At 49.4% G+C, this 21,431-nt stretch overlaps 7 protein-coding genes across 7 annotated transcripts; 2 read left to right on the top strand and 5 right to left on the bottom strand.

Moving 5' to 3' along the window:
- Positions 1 to 541: 541 nt before the first annotated feature.
- N7489_009477 (DUF3824 domain-containing protein) lies at positions 542 to 3,282 on the bottom strand (the record flags this gene model as incomplete). Its single annotated transcript, XM_056715227.1, has 3 exons — positions 542 to 1,047; positions 1,115 to 1,354; positions 1,539 to 3,282. The coding sequence occupies 3 exons, from the start codon at positions 3,280 to 3,282 to the stop codon at positions 542 to 544; spliced, it is 2,490 nt and encodes an 829-aa protein (XP_056562849.1).
- A 1,927-nt stretch (positions 3,283 to 5,209) lies between these two features.
- On the bottom strand, positions 5,210 to 6,644 carry N7489_009478 (phosphoesterase superfamily protein; the record flags this gene model as incomplete). Its single annotated transcript, XM_056715228.1, has 2 exons — positions 5,210 to 6,019; positions 6,084 to 6,644. 2 exons carry the CDS (start codon positions 6,642 to 6,644, stop codon positions 5,210 to 5,212), a joined length of 1,371 nt encoding a protein of 456 aa, XP_056562850.1.
- Positions 6,645 to 8,346: 1,702 nt separating this feature from the next.
- On the top strand, positions 8,347 to 9,237 carry N7489_009479 (uncharacterized protein; the record flags this gene model as incomplete). Its single annotated transcript, XM_056715229.1, has 1 exon — positions 8,347 to 9,237. The coding sequence occupies one exon, from the start codon at positions 8,347 to 8,349 to the stop codon at positions 9,235 to 9,237; it is 891 nt and encodes a 296-aa protein (XP_056562851.1).
- A 479-nt stretch (positions 9,238 to 9,716) lies between these two features.
- N7489_009480 (GNAT family N-acetyltransferase) lies at positions 9,717 to 10,379 on the top strand (the record flags this gene model as incomplete). Its single annotated transcript, XM_056715230.1, has 1 exon — positions 9,717 to 10,379. One exon carries the CDS (start codon positions 9,717 to 9,719, stop codon positions 10,377 to 10,379), a length of 663 nt encoding a protein of 220 aa, XP_056562852.1.
- Positions 10,380 to 10,550: 171 nt separating this feature from the next.
- On the bottom strand, positions 10,551 to 12,930 carry N7489_009481 (Zn(II)2Cys6 transcription factor; the record flags this gene model as incomplete). The annotated part of the gene is made up of 3 exons (XM_056715231.1): positions 10,551 to 11,004; positions 11,067 to 12,253; positions 12,304 to 12,930. The coding sequence occupies 3 exons, from the start codon at positions 12,928 to 12,930 to the stop codon at positions 10,551 to 10,553; spliced, it is 2,268 nt and encodes a 755-aa protein (XP_056562853.1).
- A 2,307-nt stretch (positions 12,931 to 15,237) lies between these two features.
- hxt8 (uncharacterized protein) lies at positions 15,238 to 17,363 on the bottom strand (the record flags this gene model as incomplete). Its single annotated transcript, XM_056715232.1, has 11 exons — positions 15,238 to 15,382; positions 15,481 to 15,586; positions 15,662 to 15,775; positions 15,835 to 15,974; positions 16,030 to 16,159; positions 16,214 to 16,275; positions 16,339 to 16,767; positions 16,827 to 17,017; positions 17,086 to 17,147; positions 17,199 to 17,226; positions 17,304 to 17,363. The coding sequence occupies 11 exons, from the start codon at positions 17,361 to 17,363 to the stop codon at positions 15,238 to 15,240; spliced, it is 1,467 nt and encodes a 488-aa protein (XP_056562854.1).
- A 1,146-nt stretch (positions 17,364 to 18,509) lies between these two features.
- On the bottom strand, positions 18,510 to 20,744 carry N7489_009483 (60S ribosomal eL42 domain-containing protein; the record flags this gene model as incomplete). The annotated part of the gene is made up of 7 exons (XM_056715233.1): positions 18,510 to 18,549; positions 18,611 to 18,795; positions 18,864 to 18,956; positions 19,437 to 19,461; positions 19,732 to 20,302; positions 20,369 to 20,618; positions 20,670 to 20,744. 7 exons carry the CDS (start codon positions 20,742 to 20,744, stop codon positions 18,510 to 18,512), a joined length of 1,239 nt encoding a protein of 412 aa, XP_056562855.1.
- Between the last annotated feature and the right edge of the window lie 687 nt (positions 20,745 to 21,431).

Raw genomic sequence — 21,431 nt, forward strand, 5'->3', positions numbered from 1 at the left:
TTCATACTCTTAAGAGGTTTCTGTGACTATATCTCTTTTCGTTCGGGTTTTGTAAACATGGATATGGACATTCTTTCGGGCTTTGAATATATTAATTATGAAAATAGATATGTACTTCCATATAATTCAGCTCGTCTTTGACTTGCCATATGACATCCTCACGCCGTTTAACATCTATCTCTACTCCGGGACCTCATATCCTACGTACTTCCCTATGTTTACTAAAGCATCCATAACATTATTTACCAAAAAGGATATTGAAATATGACTATGTCATCATGAAAAAAAAAAAGCAACGAAGATTGCACTATCCGAACACACATACACATCATAAAATCATTATCATCGGCAGCAGGCATCATTCATAACCTTGCAAGCAAGATCGACGAGCATAAAAGGATAAGGTACCAAGAAAAAAATACAAAACTAAAGAGATGGGGTAGACGTAGGAGATGAAGTTCATCAACGCAGAAGAATAAACATAAGGTCAAGGGGATGGACAGGAATAAACGGGATAGAGAAACATCCACACAGCAACCCGCTAGAACAGAACTTTGGTAAACCTATTCACCAGATCCTCAAATTTATCCACAGCAGGATCCCGCTCAGGAAGAAGACGGCCTTGCCCGTCAAAGCGGTTAGGTAGGTCGATGGTTGAGTCGGAGTCTGTTTCAGAGACTTTGTTCTGGTCTCTTCCCTCCTGGGATTTCGAAGCTGATGGATGATGTCGGTGGTGACTGGAAGCAGGATGGGAAGAGTAGTAATCTGGGGAAGCAGGACTAGGGTAGGGCATAGGTGGATAGGGGACGGATGAGGAGCGGCGGCGATGATGATGGTCACGCTCTCGATCTCGATCTCGATCGCGCCGGTGGGTTCTACCTCCACGATGCAAAGATGAGTACGGTTCGACGGTAGAGTCACTTTCGTCGGTCTCGTAGCCAGGATCGCGCGGGAGCTCTGTCAGGTCGAAAGCGACGGATTTCGAGACTTGTGGCGGTTGGCTACTTGACCGGGGTGGAGACGTCGGGAAGGGGTGGATGTTTAGACCTATTGATTTGGAGATTAGCTTTTGTCGCATTATACACAGTCACAGCTGGGGTTCCATTGAACCCACCCTTGTGCACATGATTTGCATCAGTAGGTAGAGTGGAGCTGCTCACATTGTCTTCAGCCCTACGTGGCCGAGGTGCGTATTGATCGGGTCCCGGCCCTCCTGGTGGCACAGCGCCGTATGCGTAAGGCTGAGGCGGGGCAGCGCCAGGTGGAGGAGGGTAGTCTGCCGGGTTGTAGGAAACAGGGGTACCGCCGCCCAGGTTATAGGTCGAGTCGCCCGGGGGCGGGGGGGAAATAGTTGCTGTTGGGGTAGTAGTGGGGATCAGCCATGGGCGGGGCGCCCGGGGCTCTTTGCGGGGAAGGCGGGTATGGTTCTGGGTCGTAGGATTCTTCATAAGGATCACGGTGGACGTCATCATGCTCTGGTTACACCACTAGTCAGGGTGAATATTTCTCGATAAAGATTGGGGGATGTGGAGACTTACTAGAGTGTTCGCGTTCGCGCTCTTTGGACTTGCGACGCTCGTTGTACTTGTGTGCGGCATAGCCGAGCCCTGTTGCGCCCAGGGCAGCGCCCGCGAGGTCTCGCGAGCGGCTGCGGTGCTTCTTGCTTCGTCGGTGGCGACCTTCGCGGTCGGAATCAGATGAGCTGGTGTAGCGGGCTCGGCTGCGACTGCGACTGCGACTGCGGCTATGACGTCTGGGACCGTATGCTTCCTGTGCTTCGTAGTAGGGCGCACCGGGCTGGCCGTAGTAGTGCTCAGATGGGATGCTACCTGTGACTGGGTCGTTGCCGTATTCGATCAGACCGGCCGAGTCGCGAGCTGGGTCGGGATAAGACTGTGACGGGGCGCGGCTGCGAGACCTTGAGCGATGGCGGCCCCGGCTCGAACCGTCCTTTTCATCTTTGTCACTCTTCTGCTTCTCGTAGAGGCCGGTGGCAGCAGCAGTAGCAAGACCGGCACCCACAATAGGAAGAGCTTGTCTCACACGGCTGCGGGAACGGGAGCGCTCACCCTTTCGAGAGCGCGAATGGCTGCGGACCTTTTCAACCAGACCAGCCACGGCCGCACCGGCCAGACCAGCGCCAGCCATGTGCTTGCGGCGTTCAGACATGCTTCGTTCACCATGCTCTCCATCCTTCTCTGAACGACCCCGGCTAGCAGCCCGAGAACGGGAGCGAGTGCGGGACCGGCTTTTACGGTCTCCACCTTTCGACTTGCTACGCAATGCAGCCACACCAGCAGCCAAGGCCGCAGCACCAACTCCCACCTCGAGCAATGTCTTGGCACGAGAGTGGGAGTGGGAGCGGCTGCGGCTGCGGCTGTGACGACTCCGGCCATGTCTGCTGTGACGATGGGAAGAACGGTCATCTTCAAAGGAATGAGAACGGTGGCGGCTCTTGCTACGGTGGTAGTAGTCGCGAGCATGCGATGCAGCATTCACAGCGACTGCACCAAGAGCACCTGCACCAAGAGTCTTACCGATGCGGCTGGCGCCATGGCTGACTTCGCCATCTTTCTTGCTGCGGCTGCGGAGCAATTCGGCCGCACCTGCACCTACCAATGCACCCTCTGCCATATGGCGGCGGTGATGAGGGTGGTCGTCATAGTCGCGGGTTTCTTTTCGGATGTAGACCATGCTATCATCGCTGCTGTAGTCATGATCACGATCACCGCGACGGCGGCGACTAGTCTGAGAAACGGAATCATCAGGGCTCAGCTCGCGTCGGGAGCGATGTTCGTCGTACTCGCGAAGTCGACGGTGACGGTGGTAGTAATATGGGTCTTCATCGGCCTCGGAGCGGCGCACGACGTCATAGTCGGATTCACGGGGACTGATATACGGATTGCGGGCTTCACGAATAAGTACGGATTGTTTTCGGGTGGCAATGGTAGTAGCAGTAGGGGACTGCTCCATTCGTTCCAGGGAATCCATGGACCGGGAGTGTGGACGATAGGTGGGATGTAAGTACTCACGATCGTAGTGGTCTCTCTCGTAGCGTGTGGGTGGCTCATACTCCACCTCTCGCTCGTAACGCGAGACGGTCACAGGCTCTTCACGATCCGATTTGCGCCGGATCACCAGCTCGCGCTCGCCGCCGAAAGAGTCATCGTATCTCGACATGAAGTCTCGACGATCGTCTTCAGGAGAGACGACGTAGCGCTTGATTGTGACGGGACGGGTGTCGTCCCAGTCTCGTTCGCGGTCTCTGTAAGTGTACGACATGGGACGTAGTAATGGCAGTGAGAGATGAGATATGAAGGATGAATGAGTCGAGAAGTTAGAACTGGAAGGGCAAAAAAAGTAAGATGCACACTGCAGGAAATTGAGGGGGGCGGCAGGGAAGTGGGGTGTGCAGAGAGGATGCGATCGACTAATGGTCGAAGATGATTCCAGTCGAAGTCTCCAGGGCTGATTCTGATTGGTAACTATCTGTCTCGGGCCAAACAAATCAAAGCCAAGAAAAACCGGGCGAAAGTCCAGTGGATTTCTGAATAATGATTCAGGATGATGAAAGCCCACGGGGTATTCTGGTATTCTGTAGGGCAGAGAGCGGAGTATCGGCACTCACTCAACCGGCTCAGCCTCAGGCTAGATGATCGGCAGGCAGCACTGTTATGAAAGTAAGAGTTGGAGTGGAGAGATGAAAGAGTCGAAAGGGAAATTTAGCGAACGGATGAAAATGTGAGAGGGTGGAAAAGGGAAAAAGAGGCAGAGAGGCAAAGCAGATAAAAGACATCCACGTGAGGCTCTCTCTCCCTCCCTCTCTCTCTCTCTCTTACACACTCTCTCACACACTCTCTCACACACTCAAAGTCAGGGCAATCTTTGCCCGGGGGCTGTGGCAAAAACGCTTGAAATACGGCCGTGGCTTAGATTGGTTTGTACTTTTGTATGTGTGTATGTGTGTATGTGTGTATTTTGTTTACTCCCCTCTTCTATTGTTTGGTTCTTCCCGTCCTCAATCCATGGGTTCCATCAACTGGCTCGGGTGGATTCCATGGTTCCTTCCCATGATACAGTACACATACGGTATACTGTACATAGTACTCGGGACATGCAGCCTCACCTGCATTCCAAATGTCATCTGCTGCATTGACAGGTCCAAGTGTCCAAGTCTAGAAGAATGGATCAGCACTATATGCACACTGTCATGAGAACAGTTTCTTGCAGTTTCATCCGATAGGGCACGAATAGATTAGCTACAATCCACACATTCTATTATAGATCTTGATCTCGGGTTAATATTTTAGGTTGCCGTATTAAAATTATTATCTCTTAGCAAAGAATATCCGTTTCACTAGGCAGGAGTTGACATCATACGGAGTACAAAGACCATAACCCCTGCAAACCTGCAAAACTGCAATATCGTATCACATCGGGGCAATCCGAGTCGAAACGCCCTGTTTCTTTGTGGGAGCCCGGATGACGTCAATATTATGCGGGGCGTTCTCGGCAACTCATTATTTTATGAAGGTAACGACTTAGACAGGGCTGAGTCTACTTCGCCCCCAGGCCTTGAAAAAGTTGTGAGACGGTGAAATATCAATATTTTCTTTTTTTTTTTTTTTTTTAAGGAAAAGAAAGAAAAGAAAGGAGTTCAAATATTAGCTCGAACCTACCAGTGAGGATTTGTCGAAGGGAATTTCCCACAGCGGTAAATTCCATTGCATATCGTAGAGGCACACGAAGATGCTGGAGATTTGCTGCGATGTTAGTGATAAGCTGGAGGATAGTAACCCTGGAACGGCCATCGCAAAGCTAAGCGATGCTTTTGCGGTCCAGAGAAACCGACTCTCCAGCAAAAGCAACATATTGGAGGAGGCTTATATCAAACAGGATGGACACTATCAATGACATGGAGCGTATTCCAACTATTGATGCATTTATAGCTGTGCTTTCATGCTGTTTGTAGCAGATCTTCCTTTGCTTTTCACTAGATCTTTCCAGGTGTTACTTTGCTTCCTTTGTCCCATAAGGCTATTTACATAGACTCTATGGTAGTAGGTAGAGACCGTCATCATCTCTTATCATAGATTCTTATCACCCTCTCTCTCTCTCTTCGTAGATCTGACTCCATCACCTATCCTTGTTAGGCTGTTGAAAGCTCTTCATACACCCTCAACATAGGAAGCAACACCGCAATACTATTCTAAATCTCCATCTTTCTAAAGGCCTTTGGCACAGGCAACTTAACAGGGGTATCAGTGCGCGCTGTGTTATGAATAAGATGTTCAAACGAAGGCGAAGATTTAACACGAGGCGTGAAAGGCTCGAAATCCCAGAGATAGCCGAGAGTGCGCAAGATTGAAGAAGCAGAGTAGGACACGACCTTGCCATCCGAGTTAGTGCCCTTCTGCTCGACCTGACCCTTAGCAACCCACGGCGAGATCAAGAGAGTCGGGACGCGACCACCGAGACGGTCGAAGGAGAACGTATACTTCTCGCCACTGGGCGCTATCTCGGTGTACGTCAGGTCATCCGGGCGGGTAGCAAGCGGAGGCGGGACATGGTCATGGAAACCCCCTGTCTCATCAAAGGTGAGGATCAAGAGCGTCTCTTCCCACTGTGGACTGGAGCGGACCGCGTCATACACGTCCTTAATGAGGGCTTCGCCTTCAGAGACGAGGCCGGTTGGGTGCATGGAGTTCGTGCCCACGCCGCAGCAGGACGGGTCAACGAAGGAGAATTCTGGGAGTGTGCCGGCTGCCGCATCAGCGTAGAAGTTATCCAGGGGGACTGCCTTGTCGGAGTTGCCGCTTGTAAAAGTCCAGTCGAAGAAGTAGGCGTCAACCATACTAGGACTTGTGTAGTAGTTTTTCCAGGTGTGGTTGGTCTCTGAGAGCTGCTGGAAGATGGAACGGTGAGTGAGGCCGTGGACATCTGGGTTGAAGGTCTCATCGTTGTATCCGTGACCAGCGGACGTGCCTGAGAGTACAAAGGCCCGGTTGGGGTTGGTAGGCTATTTATATACATTAGAAGCCATCCGCGGCGGCTATAGAGTATGCATAATTGCTCGGACTTACACCGGGGTGATCCGAATGCCAGTGGTTGAAGGTAAGGTAGTTCTGCACCAGCGTAGTCATTACCGGCACTTCATCCTCGATATAGTAGTTAATAACCTGCTTGGCCAGATAAGCCTTGTCGGCATCGTCGCCATAGCTGCGCAGCTGCTCATGTACAAAGCCATGCTGGGTGGGAGTGAGCTTGCCCTGGGCAATGTGGGCATTGTTTGGGACGAAACTGCCGTAGAACTCGATGTTGTTTCCAGTCACGGAGTGATCAGGATCATCTAGGACAGAGTCAAAGTCCTTGGCAGAGCTGCACACCGTGCCAGCTGAAGGATCGGTCAAGTTGTACGGGTTGCAGAAAGGGCCGTTATTGATAGGGTTATCCAGTCCCTTGATAGTCTGCCCGCCGAGCAGGTTGTCCACAGAGCGGTTTTCCATTTCCAAGATGACAACATTCTTGATCTTGCTCTTCAGATTGGCGATGGAAGGCGAAGAAAGAGGGGATTGCTGATCCTTTATATCAGCAGAGACCGCCGCCGCAAAGGTCAACAGACCAAGAAGGGCACTGAATTTCATTATGAATCAGGGGACGTCCGGTCCAAGGTCTGGATAGAGTGCTTGATTTTGAGATCTGAATCAAAGGATTTGCGGTCTCTCTTATGTTGCATGTAAATAAATATCCCTGGCATTCCTCGGGACGATCCAATTTCGATATTTCCTTCCACGTGTTGCTCTGGAAATCACGGCTCGATGGAGTTCTATCCTGAAAGCATAGATACGAAGAGTGGCAGTGATCAAGCTGCGGGGTCATATAAACTAACACTCTCACAGGGCGGGGGTGAACAACATCCTGAAATGCACCCGATTGGCGATCGTCGCATCGTCCCCATAATCCGTATGTGATTGGCCACTTGGGATCGATCGGTAGGCACCTCGATCACGTAAAAGAGGTACTAGCAACATTCATAACATGTTGTGTTGCACGCCTTCTGAGGCCGGGGGATTTACTAGTCACCACCATGCCAAGCATTCGCACCGGCTGAAAAAGTGCCAACGCATGGAGAATGACTCTAGAAAATGAGATCACGAGTTGTCTGGCCGAGCTAGGGATGTTGGACTGCAAGCGATTTCACTCGGTCCACTTTGTGCCGTGTGGAATGCCCCGAACCACAACAACCCACATTACCACTGTTAGGACGAAGTGCGACTTCCACGACGCTCAACATACAGATTCGATCATCGTGAAAGGTATCATTTGATGCCTCTGGATTCAAATATCTGATCACTCTTGAAGTTGAGTCTCACGCGTTCTCAAGGCCGTGCGGTCAGTGGAGGCGGTAATTGGCTACCAACAAGTTTGAGCTGAATTGGGCTATTTTGTTGAGCCGTGAGTCCGATGTAGCATTCGGATACTATGGGAGTGGTACAGACATATTGTAAAGATGGAGTAAAACCTATATGTTTTCAGCAAGAATCACTTAACCTTTATCTGCCCACATACATCAAGGTTATAGGTCTTGGTGTCCTCCACTCGATGAGCTCTCCCCTAGATAGTATGCGTACCTACACACGAAGGGACATCATGCCAAATCTGATCTTGTAGCCACTTGGTCACCGACTGGACTTTTGCCCAGGAAGATGCTGACCCAAAAAAGCGTGAACAGGGACAATATGTTCCCTAAGAGGAATCGCCCTAACTACAATATGTGTAAAGATTAACCACTCTCTTGCTTTAAGCATACTTGACAATTGTTACCAAAATTGGTACGAAGTAATTGAGATTTTGTGTGCACTATATATCTCTTTTTTATATCTTGACTATTTTGAGGGTTAAGACAATTAATTTGGGGTCATGACTATAGTTGAGTTTAGGTACCTTGTGTATAGAGATTGCATACAAAAGATACAAAAGATGCATTAGGTAATCCTTAGATTTGTAATCCAGTGTAAGGTTCCAAGGTTGGTCCGGGGGAACTGTCGATGATGGCATTTTCAAATGTCTCCGACATCCCCCCGGGGCCGTGAAAAATAATTAATAATCATGTCTGGATTTCCAACCTAACCTCGCCTCATACTTAATCCCCTATATATAAGTTAAATAACCCGCTTTGTTTCTAGATCGTCACATAATATCTTTTCGTGTGGAAATACATTCCTCTCGCCCGACCCGCACAGAGTCCAATAGCCCAACTAATTCCCTTATCGGAAAACAAAATTCCTCAACATCACAAACAAACCCTTTAAGCTAAGCTGTCAGTCGCACCAAAACATATTAAAAATGACGACCGCAGCCTTTAAATACATCGACCGGGCTTCCTACGACCCCAACGCCACAGAGCCTTTCAAAAAGCCGTGGGGCAAAGTCGACGGACCAGGCCGTTCCTACCAACTTATAGACCTGGAGCGCAAAGTCGAGAATCTCCGAGGGCAAGAGTCGGACTTCACAACGGACAATTCCGGCTTCGCCTTGTACAACTCACCCGCGAAGGAGACCGCATTCACCGACGACGCCGAAGTGCGAGCGGGGTACTACGCAGAGGTAGAAGACCTGCTCCGCAAGAAACTTCCTGGGGTGAAAAAGGTAGCCATCTTCGACCATACCATCCGGCGGCGGACGCCGGGCTCAGCGCGCAGCCCTGTACAGCTGGTGCACGTGGACCAAACGCCCAAAGCTGCTGAGGCGCGGGTGCGTCGCCACCTGCCAGAGGATGAAGTAGAGGAGCTGTTGAAGGGCCGATACCAGATTATCAATGTCTGGCGTCCGATTGAGAATCCGGCTTCTGATTTCCCGTTGGCGCTGATTGATTGGAGGAGTATTGCTCCTTCTGATTTTGTCAAGGTTGATCTTCTTTATCCAAAGGAGTGGCAGGAGCATGGAGAGGTAGCGCCGGATCCTGAGTCGATATCTTCTACAGAGGGGTATGAGGTCAAGGGGGAGACTTATGCTATCGCTCCTAATGAGAAACATCGTTTCTTTTACGCTAAGGATATGACGCCGGAGGAAGTCATGTTCATCAAGTGTTTCGATTCGAGGAGTCACACTATGACTGAGGGGAAGACGGATATTGCCCACGGCTCGGGACATACTGCTTTCATTGACCCGCAGACTCCGGCTGGATCGCCGGGGAGGCAGAGCATTGAAGTTCGCTGCCTGGTCTTTTACGAATAAGCATAAGGGGCTCTCACGTTGCGACGAGTGATGTATTTACAAATATATGCCTTTTACATGGTTTCTACCTTGTAGTATATCATCTATGTTATCTCTATTCATGTCCCGAGGTCATCGCGGGGCGGGGTTCCGACACTTATCTTTCCGACGTTTCCCAAAATGAAGTAAATCAAGTGAATCTAACTATGGAGGTCTACGTAAACGCTCTGTTCCAGATACTCCAGATTATCGATAGCCCGTCTTGGCAGGGTCGTATTTCACCTGAGTCACAGAGCGTCTCCATATTTAAAGACCCCTCTCTCCAGGTGTTAATTTTGGTTCTTCAACTGTTCACCTATAATACAGATTTCACATCTTCATAGCTCGCATTCTGTTCTTCCATTTTCTCCACTCAAGAAGGCGGCCAAATAGTGAGCCCCAACACCAATAACCCCTTCTACTTCCCCCAAGACATACTAACATCTACCCAGGATTCAGAAATGTCCTCTCCAACAGAACTACGAGACCAACCCAAAACCTGGACAAAGGGAGAATACTTAGTCTCAACCGACATATCCCTAATCCCCATCGAAACCCTCAACGCCTGGTACGCCGGCGAAGAATTCTACTGGGCAAAGCCAATGCCAGAGCCCACTTTGCGCGAAACATTGCAGAACTCCCTCTGTTTTGGGCTGTATCGCAATCCAAGTCAAGTCCGAAGCCAGAACCAGCCAGACAAGACACCAGAGAACGAGGCATCCTCAGAGCCCACACTCGAATTCGTCGGTTTCGCACGCTGCATAACAGACTATACAACGTTCCTCTTCTTGACAGATGTCTTTGTCCTGTCCTCACTCCAGGGTCTTGGTCTGGGAACGTGGCTTGTAACCTGCGTGCAGGAAGTTATTGAGTCGATGCCTTATTTGCGGAGATCGTTGCTGCTTACTGGGGATTGGAAGCGGTCGGTGCCGTTTTATGAGAGGGTTATGGATATGGAGCTTATGGTATGTAACCCTCCGGTTAATGGGGAGGATGCGGTGGGCTTTGCTGTTATGCAGCGGAAGTCTTGGGGGGGCTCCTGGGTTCGGGGAAAAGCCCTAGGTATTTCAGTGGAATTTAGAATGGGTTCCAAGGTTGTCTTTGGACTATTATATTATAAATAGATTTGTTGTTATCCGTGGATGGTTAGAGATATGGTTGATTCAAAAGAGACACTTTTGTTTCCATCCTTCCATCTGTTCATTGCTCATATGACTCATGACCAAACATTATAAGAGAATAATAAGTCACCCAAACTACCGATTCCAGTATGCTCCACGCCAAAATGCTTCCTCCTAGGTCCGGACCCTGAAATTCAAACTGTCATCAAAAAGCCATCCTATCACATCGTCTCTAATCAAACCCATACCCCCAGTGCCAGCCCCCAATGTCTCCCACGGAACGGAAGTAGGGCTAATCCAGTTCTGCGGGTGCATCTGCCCGAAACTAGAATGCATGGTGTGCTCACTGGAGGTCGATGCAACAGTTGGCACCGGGGATCCGGATTGCGAGTGTGGGTGCGAGAGGGCATAGCTGTCCTGCATTGTCATCCCCGGGGAGAGATTTGACATTGAGGGTGGGATTTGGATGCTTGGTAGGAGGTGATTGTGAGACTGAGATTGGATATTGGCTTGGTTTTGCTGGTGCTGGACTTGAGCTTGGACTTGAGCCTGGGCCTGGGCCTGGGCTTGGAGGTGGGACTGAGAGTGGGTGGGTGACTGGGGGTTGTATTTCGTCGAGGCAACGTCGCTGGTTTGTACGTTAGTCACTAGTCTGGAGGTGAATAGGTAAGGATGGGGTGTAACACGTACATCATCTGTCGAATTATGGGAACAGCCTTGCTGCAGAAAACACTGCGGACTGAGAGTGAGGCGAGCATATCTAGTGCCCGATCGAGAATATCTTTGATCTCTTCGTACTCGGACTGGCCCTCTGGAATGAGCAGGATGACAGCCAATGTGACTGCAGCGTGGAATGCGTGGAAACTGCCTAGTCCGCTGGTATACCATTTGTAGGGCTTGAAGGACTGTGTTTCGAGGAGAGTTTCGAAGATGGAAAGAGAAGCCTTGGCGGAAGCGATGCACTTTGCCCTTGTAGCGCAAGTTTCAGGTGTAATCTCGCCTTGTAGGTACCGACAGAGACCTGGGCGGAGGAGTAGAAGGAGAAGTTGGTGGATCTGGCTGTAGAGGATGTGGTGATTGGCTTGGTGGTGAATGAGTAGGGGGTTGTTTCTATCGGCGGCATAGCGAGCCTCGACCATTTCACGGACGGATATTATTTCCGCTTCGAGGTGAGAGGTGGTGAAGCGGGATGTACTTGGGTAGCTGAAGATCGTTTCGCAAATCTTCGAGGAGGTTCTGTATAGTCGGAAATTCAAGAGGAGGTAGGTCATCTGCGTTGGGCGGGGGAATGTTGAGGGTGCTGGTCTTTTCAAACTTGGGCTGGTGAGCAGGTCAACGTCGTCGATGTCTGCGGGCATTTTCACGTCTTGCAGTAGAGCCTGCTGATCCAGGCTCCCGAATGCTGTGTTTTGGATGGTGTACAGCACCATCAATCCAGCCCAGACCCGTCGTCGCTCTTCTCGCTCAATTGGTCCAAGAGTAAACCGCTCTGGGTCTAAATGGCAGCCCATTGATATCGCAACATGATGAGTGAATCCTAGCAATGTCCAGATTGGTAGGCCGCGATGGACTCGGGCGTAATTTATAAGAATTAAAGCTTGCAGTGAGTTGATCGAATGCCGGGACATCACTCCATCGGCGGCGAGACACCGCAACGCGGCAGATCGATATCGTGCTGACAGCACTTTGATATTCCGGCTGACCGTTCGCTCCCGTCCCAGATCAGACAGCAGAGGGTGGTCATCATCGAGTGCGCTTACAGCGATAGCAAGAATGGCGAATAGTAAAGCCAGCCATGACGTAGACACACTACCGGGATCATGGCAGAAATGCTGATACTCGGCTTCAAATGTCAGGTCGTGAAGAATATGGAAAACCTAATGTGTTGTTAGCTAGCGCTCCCGCATTTCTCCCGCACATAACATACCGAGGAGAAGACCTGAAGATAAACATCCTTGAGAGTATCGCAATACCGGCCAGGCGGCAGAACCGACAACAACTCTGCACGCGAGATACTCCCATTCCTCGCCAACGGGATTTGCAAATCATCATCATCCTCGGCGATATCCGAATCTAAATTCGGCAAACACTCCACAGCGCAGCTCTTTGCCACTAAAGACTCCCACTGCGAAGCTAGTGGCACATAGCGCACATGGCCAGAAGGTGAAGTATGAAGTTTGCCAACATTATCCAACATGGGGCCGAGTGAGTCCAATGTCTCAGGTTCAGAGAAACTGCCAGCTGCACTCGTCCCACCCAGTGGCGAGACCGCGCCACCGTTTGGCGTGCCAGCGTTCGAGGCCATCTGCTTCTGGAGCAAGGCTTCCAGGTTCCGAATTCGCGCTAGCAGTTCACTCTGCACTATGCTGTCGCCGGGCGAGGACTGCTCAGTTGAAAGCCGCGGCTGGCCGAGATAGATGCAGTCTTCGGCGCCTAGACCGCGCCGAACGCAAGTTTGGCATGGCCGGCCGTCGCGCGAACATCGGATCTTTCGTGTTCGGCAGGCCTGACAGCTGATGGGGAGCCGCTTGCCTGTTGAACGGGATGAGGCCATAGATGGAGGATGAAGGTCTAGGCTACGCGGAGGTGAAAAGCGGCACAATCACCTCCTCGTCTGAGGGGTTGTGGAGAGAGGGCGAGAATATTTCAATGGATAGGAACTGGTTCTCGGGAAGATCCAACTGCCGGTTTGGAAGGTTTCAAAAAGGGGTACTCCGCGATATATGTTGTGGGTATGGATCGCTGGATTGCCTGTCATGGGTCCATATGAAAATAGAAATGAGAATCCACACTGGTTGAGTGGGGATATTAACGTTTTTGGAGTTGAGATGAAAAGCGGATTGTCGAAGTCTTCTATACTCCAACCCGACTCAATTTGTAATAGGAGGCAACCCTTTTTCTTGAAGCCACATGAAGTTGCGTCAATCGGAGTGAACGTTAGCGGCATACTTATTTGCCCCTGTGTTGAAGATTTCGGCCGAACAGAAAATATTAAATATAATTTATTATTCTAGGGTTTGACAGCCTGGAGGTGACAACATTCCGAATACGGGGAGACCGATGCATGAAACTCTTCTAGAAGGGACAGGTTGATCTTCAGATGGGTCCTGGGCGATCAGAGAAAGAGTGGGAGATTGTCCAGCGATGCTACTAACAGAATGTGGTATAGATCGTGACAGACTACTGGGATTGTTTAGTCCTAATAGGGTTTTGATGCTCCTGTGACCCATGGTTGCATTGTTGCTCGGGCCTCCCGAACCCATCTCGACCGGCCTTATAGTGAACACATCCTCAGGACGGAATAGGTGCCAATACACGATATTTTCTGTTTTGTTTTACTGGTTTCTCGATTTTTTCTTACCCGCTATGCCAAGTGACGTGTGAGTGTGAGCGATACCAGTTGACACCTACGTAAATAGTAGGGAGAACCCGAAGTTTAGAGCCGAATTGCCGTTGCCACAAGACGTGGCTCAGCCACACATATTGTCGATCTTTACCCCTTGCTTCCGCTGGTCCGGAATGAGATGCGCGGATGAGGCCATTATTGGTTAGGGTGGTTTTCCTCAGCCACCTGCGCCATGACGACAATCCCCCTGTCGAATCTGGTGTCCATGGGTGCCATACTTAGAACAACCCTGGAGGGACTCCATAAACGTGAAAATTCTGATTATTTTTCAGCCCCCCGGGGATGTCACTGTCAATTCGTGGTTCGTTGTCAGAGCTTGGAATTGTTTATCTTTCTTAATTTCTATAGAACCCCGCGGAGACCCTGATCTGCTTCGAGGATTTGACCGAATTTCTACCAAGAATTACATCACACCATATTCATCAGTGATATAAAATGTTTGCCTAATATAAGGTACGTCATTTCTAGAATACTACAACATAGAATACTCTGTAGAATATTATAGAACCCTTTCTGTCGCTCTTTCATTCCATATTCCCTTTGTCTGATGGTTTGTGTGCTCGGACCCTCCCTCCAGGGCTCATGTTCCTGGCTCTCGGGAATCCGGTAACTTTAACGTCGAACTAGTTTGGCTCCGAGGTAAATCCGAACTTGGGGAGTTACCAAAGAGGAAAGAGAGAATTTTTAAAAAATGCATAGGCCCTTGAAAAGAGAAACAGGAATGAAGGTCAAAGAGTGTACCAAAGTACGTGGCAAATAGTCTCCCGATCCCGGGAATGTCCAGGGGACCAGGGGAGCCAACTGTTCCAAATAATTACACGTGGTTGTAGGTATATTAGCTTTGATGATCGTCGGTAGAGATCCTCCCAACGCGTGGCGATAGAGTTCCTGAAGACAACCTTAGAATATGCAGATGCTGCGCAGCAAGGATTCGATGTATATCGTATGTAGGGATGTTATTCACTAGTGGATATTGTACTACGGGGTCAGTTCGGAGAATTGACAACATGTTTTTGCATAATCATCAATAATCTGTCGGGCGGCGACCTCGGGGATTACTTTGTACATCAAGCTGATCTGATCTGGACTGTTCTCGTTCTTCACGCTTGTCTGGTGGAGAACCCAAGGCTGAAACGGAGGCAAAACACGAGTTAGGTTCCATGGTTTTTGCCTTGCTTTAATTTAAATCCTTCAGCCTAATACATATGCAGTCCAACAGCCGCTTGTTTTACTTTGTGGCTTCGGTAGTTCTTAGAAGGCATATTAAAGAAGCCACAATTAATCTTACCTCCAGTCGGAATAAGGGGGTTGGAGTGCTGATGTCTTACGATGTCCTCTGAATCGAGCATGGCGAAGAAATTTTTCAATACACATGCACTTCTGAGATTGCAGTTACAATTGCATTCGTGTAAGCGCCTGGCAAATCCCAACAAAGCTTTGCCAAGACAAAGCGGTTCAAACTGCCTTCGCTGTTCCATCGGTCGCTTCAATGTGCTGCGTATCGCCAACCACACTAATCGAACGCTTAGTTCCCTCTTGATCCACGACCCGGTCACCGAACGCGGCAGCCACTTCTTCAAGGGTCTTTTGCTTGGTTTCCCTGAACAAGGGGTGTTAGCTTCTTAACTCTATTCATACATCTCTCTCTCTCTTCGTCTCTGATGAAGCAAATAGAACGGAAATAGGTAAGTGACTTACGGGAAGTAAAAGTAAGCGATCACCAAGAAGAATGCAGAGCATGCTACAAAAACGTAGTAGTAGTTCTCATGGATATTGGCAAAAGCACTGGGCCCAGCCTCGGTGACTGAGATCGAGTGAAGAGGTTAGCAATCGCATACATAGAAGCACTAGTTTTCGTAATAATGAATGCCAAACATACTTCCAACATTAACGATGAAGTGAGATGCGGCGGCAAGTCCCATCACCTTGCTACGGAGAGCAACGGGAAGAACCTCGGCCCCATACAGCCAGGTAGTACTGTTGAGCATGCCATCTAGAAAAAGAAAACTAGAGTTAGCGAAAATTTCTTGCAGCCCTGGTCCATATTCGTACAATAGCAAACCACAAAGAGGTAGATTCCAAGGATCGCGAAGCCCTTTCCAACGCGATTGTCTGTATGCTGGAACTGCCTCTGCATCACCGCGGCATAGATCTCGATCAGAACAACACCAGCCAACCCAGCGATCAACATCCTGTGCGCAGTTAGCGGCGGGCCTGCCAAATAATAACTCAGAAGAATCTACTTACTTCCGACGTCCCCATTGGTCGGTCATATACATTGTGGTAACGGAGTTGGACAAAAACGCGACGGTACCGTAGACTGCAGCCAAAGCGAGGATCGAATGTGATCCAATTCCAAGGCCCTTGTATAGAATAGCTGAGGTATATATTAGCAACAGTTCCAACTCCAGCACACACACCTATAACTCACTCTGATAATACTGGATGACATTGACACCTGTCAGACTCGTCATAGTCTGCACAGCAATAGACCTAGAACATCCAAGTCAGTTCCCAAAGACATAACCCAACAAGAAAAGAACAAAGGAAACTCACACAAGCACCCGATGTCTAAACAACTTAAAGATCTCCCGGTAAGAAGTCAACTCCCTCTCCATCTCATACTCAATCTGCGCCTTCATAAGCCCAAACTCCTCCTCCATCTCATGAAGCACAAGGCCACGGCGAATACGCGCAAACTCGCTGCGCGCCAGCTCAATCTTCCCATGACGAATCAACTGTCGCGGCGAGTTAGGCATGAAAGTCGCAAGACCAACGAACATGATGACTCCCCAGGGGATCTGGATACCCAAAGGCAGGCGCCATTGAATGGGACCGTATGGCGCGTAGCTGCAAGCGTAGCCAACCCAGTTCGACATCATTGTTCCGAATGAGATGCCGCAGCCGGAGATTCCGCCGATCAGACCGCGGTATCTTGGGTCGGAGATTTCGCTCAGGTAGATTGGGACCGTTGCGACCATGCCACTGAAGCTTGTTAATTGGCCGGGTGTCTATAGTCCTGGGGGGAAGTATGTATGGCTTACCCTACTGCGAAGCCGGCTAGCACGCGGCCGGCGAGGAACATGCCGATGTTGACGGAGGCAGTTTGGATGATGGTGCCGATTGTCACGACCACGCACATCATTTGCATGAAGCGGATGCGGCCGAGTCGGTCGCCGATGAATGTTTGCGTTAGGGCACCGACCGCTTCGCCGGCGATGTACACGGCCACGACCTAGAATAGTCAGTTTCTGAATATGTTCTGTCGGGTTGGAGGTTGAATAGCTGGTTGTCTGGACGTACAGCTCCTGTGAGGCCATTTGATGGCTTTTGCATATAATCAATCCAGCTTTGGTGGGCAATCGCTAGTCGATCATTAGTCTGGATCTATAGAATTTGTAGATACTGTAACTGACTGGTTGTGGCAATGCCCGTATCGAATCCCTATTTGATCATTAGAGCTAAGTTCGTTTTGTACACGGTCCAAGATCAAATGATCTCGAGACAAGAAATCAACTTACGAACAGGAATGTGCCTATAGCAGCAAAGAAAGCAATACCCAGCGAATACCACATCGCCATCCTGAATGATTATTGATTCTCGGCGGAATCAGATTGGGTTGTTAATAAGTGAAGAGAAAACGCAGATCACCAAGGACTAGTAACAAGAACTACCCCGGTATATTAGATGATTTTCGCAGGAACAAAGCGGGCTACGTCCGATGGGCCGAGGATGCGTCACACAGGAGAGACAAGCGACGATACATACGCCCATTGTCGGAGGAAGGCCGAGAGATCGATTCCTGGGGAAGTGGGGGAAACTGGGGTAGGTCCTGGATACGAAATGTCTCCACTACTCTGAAATTCATCAAGGTCATTGGGATGTTTTTGAGCCGTTTAGCCTCTCAAGATCGGGAAATGGCTGGTTCGAAGCTCTCATGTGGTCCTCCGGAATGCGGGGGTTGGGGGTCCTCGGAGTCAACCCGCAAGAGAATATGCGTCTTCACATCACGTTCTTTCAGTTTCGATAGACAGACTTCCTTCCCATGTCTATTCCGGTCCAATAGTATGTGATCAATGAGGATGGAGAACCGGATTACCGGTTTAGGACCTCGTGGCGTTTGCTCACCCCCACGCTCGTCATCTTGCCCTTCGTATTTTCTCGACTCGGTTCTTCTGCGTTATGATAGTACGTTTGCTTTTCTTAGGGATATATATAGATTGAATATAGGTGAGCTGGGGGGACAAGTAGCTTACGTCGCTCGGGAGGTCCTTCGAAGGATTGCAAGTTTAGATCAAGTAGTTATGATGCAGTTAATTGGTAGCGGATGCCTTCTAAATACTAAATTGATGGCCTCGGGGGTAGATGGAGCGAGATATGAGACTTCGATAAAGTCTCACTCCACAGGTAATAGTGGACCCATCTTGGGGATGTGCAGGTACTCTTGGCAAGAACTGGGGCATATTAGCCCATTTTGACAGTCGAGAACAATGGATAAGGCATGAGGGATGCATACATCACTACGATGAGAAAGCTACTAGCAGCTCTACTGTAGAAGCAGGGATAATCATTCACGACTCATAATCCGGTAGTCATAGATGGTGTTTTTGAATAGTTGAATTCCTATTTCATTTTTCCATTGCCAATGTCATATATGCTCCGCAAAAACAGCGAAGCACTTTGTGCAATGCAGGAAACCCAGAAGCCGAACAAGGAAATTGAACAATCTAGAAAACAAGAGCAGCACCCTTGGTCTTCTTGTCACCACTGTAGAAGAGATACGTCAGTACTGGATAGCAAAACAACAGAACATGCATATGCAACATACCCCAGCTCGAAGTGCTTGCAGCGCTTCAGGGCGAGCTGCTTCTTGGCCTTGCAAGCAGTGCACTCGAGACGCAGGACGACCTTCTTGGTGGTCTTGGCCTTCTTGTGGAAGACGGGCTTGGTCTGACCACCGTAACCACTCTGCTTCCGGTCGTAACGGCGCTTACCCTGGGCGAAGAGGGAGGCCTAAATCACAGAAGAGAACATCATCAGCAATGGCTCACGACTACCATTCCGGTGTCGAGGGCACTAACCTTGCCAGCCTTGTACTGGGTGACCTTGTGCTGTTGGTGCTTGTGGCAGTCCTTGGACTTGCAGTACGTCCGGCGGGTTTTGGGAATGTTGACCTGTGCGGAGAGATGAGCTTCTGTCTTTTTGGTCTGATTGCGCGAAGATCAATGTCAATGTAGTCCGTGCCCCGAAGTCCGATTCGAAATTAATGCGGTCGCAAAGAGATGGTTCATGTCCGCCGGGCTGTGGTTTCAAAGAAAAGAAAACGTGGTCGCGTGGCTGGCATTCAAAACGATCGCGGGGTGCATCCATTGTGGTCTGCTTCTCGAATCCGTCATTTCGACATCAAGTGTTGTTATAGCAGGTTTCGCCACCCATTCCCTCTTCAATGCCGACTTTCATATTCCATCCTGCGAGAATCCGGTGGAAATGGACGGTTGGGTGGTTCATCATGCGGTAATTCGTGACGGTCGGCAGATTTGACGATTTCGAGGTCGGCCGCACAGTGGACACACAATCTCTCCATGACTCGAGGAATTTCGAATGGCCGGGGCTGGCAGAACACTTTGACATATCTCGTAGGGTGATATCCTTACCATTTTGACTGACTTGGCCGGATAGCTGGGTGGTGGTCGTTGGATTGTCGCTTGTCGGAGGAGAGCAAGTGCGATTGTTGGGTTGTGGGATTTCCTCGCTTAGGCCCTATTGGGTGGGCGCTAACCATTTTAGGAATTGCCAAGAATATTATGCTGAGTCATTCATAAAGTTTATGCCTGAGGCATACTTGTCATCACTGATGTCTAGAAATGTTTGGAGTCAATTCTCAGCATATATCTTGTATTCTGCTATACGAATCCTTCTCCAAGTACAATACTGTCCCCTACTCCATACCATGTCCGGCCCTTCATCAATTCCAACCCCTTTTCATGACCTATCACCCATTGCCCTTGACATGGGTCCCCCAATCTCTTCCACACATTTGAGCGGAGTTCATGATTGAGATCGTCGATCTTATCAATAAGTCGCGATGCTTCCTTCTCGAATTCCTTTGGAGAATCTGACTCTCCTTTTTTGGGGTCACTGGGCGCAATAAACCGCGCAATGGTGATATGCGCAGAAGGAACGGTATACCTAGCCGCGATTGGACAGCCAGATTGAGTCACGATATTGTAGAGATCACTTCGCAGATGGTGATACGTGAACTGATCATCTTTCCCACTATACACATTGCGATCTTCCTCGCCAGCTGCGGGAACAAAGCTCAGAGCAATAGCCGAAGTGTCGTAGCTGATTATTGGCTTCACCAGCCGGGCACGGTGGGTGAGAGTGTAGTTTGCCAGCTCTGCTACGAGCCCGCTCATCTGGAGGGAAGCGGCTATCTCATCAATTTCAGGCCCTGTTAGTGCAGACCTGATCTCGAGCGTGGTCATGTGCAGATGGTGCGGGGGTACGAGCCAGAGACCTACGTTGTAGATGCACGGTTAGTACAGTGTCTCTACATTTGCCACAGATCATATTTTGCACACACCAGGACCAATCAAAGGACCAATCTCCTGCTGGATCTTGTAGACCAGGTTCCGGATATGCTTTGGGGGGCGTGCCCAAAAGGCAAGGTTGTTTCTCGGGTCGACGAAATCTGTCAACCCCTTCTCTGCCTCGAGGACTTTGGACAGGATCTCATCCTCTTTCCATTCGCAAAATCCAGGTTGGCAGATTTGGTCTCTGAAAAGGGCATTTCTATAGCTTCTATGGTTCTCATAGGCAATTTGCAGTTTTTTCTGGATGGGACTATTAGCATTGGCTGCTCACAATCAATGACTCAAGCTTACCGGGTCATTTTCAGAATGAGTGATCAATTGCTGGAACTGGTTGTCAGCTGTTACATGTTGCGGTTCATTGGTCATGTTGTCTGATGTTGGACTCCGGTCGACTGTTGATTTTAGTCTGGGCCAAAGATTTCAGCGGGGTAGATGGGGTAAAACTGTATGCAAGTGAGAAGAGGAAACTTATACTATCTACTTTCCTGCTATCAAGTAGTAATGATAGACAGTAAACTGTTTATTTGTATTTGCATCACTTACTAAACAAGAAAATAGCTTTTTTGTTTCTCAATTCTTTTCCAAAATATCAACTATACCTGTAAGTAGTTCATTATATATTGCTGAACTCTTAAGGACCAATCATTTCCAAAGATGATATTTCAGGGGCTTACTGCTAGAATTAAAATAGCAAAAGCCTAGCGAGGTATCCTATCTTCATCAAAGATTCCTAATTACAGTGGTCTCTACATTACATTGTATATATCGTCGCAAAGTCAAAGTGAGGCTCCGACGCGATCAGGCACTAAGGCCACAGCCCCCCACCCAAACCCCGCCGGGCTCACATCTTCTCTCCAAACACTTGACAAGAGCTGTACCTCAAATACATTCCAGCCGATCCCTACCTTGCTACACTACTACTATCCAAAATAACAAAAAGCGACCGTCGCTTCAATATGTTGATCAAGTGCGTTTCTCAGCCCCAGCATGACCCCATGCCCATTGCATCATGGCATGACCCCGAACTGGAAAAGGTCACGTTCAGAGCCGCAA

This window comes from Penicillium chrysogenum (assembly GCF_028827035.1).
Source record: "Penicillium chrysogenum strain IBT 35668 chromosome Unknown utg000005l_segment0_segment0, whole genome shotgun sequence".
Taxonomy (NCBI): Eukaryota; Fungi; Ascomycota; class Eurotiomycetes; order Eurotiales; family Aspergillaceae; genus Penicillium; species Penicillium chrysogenum.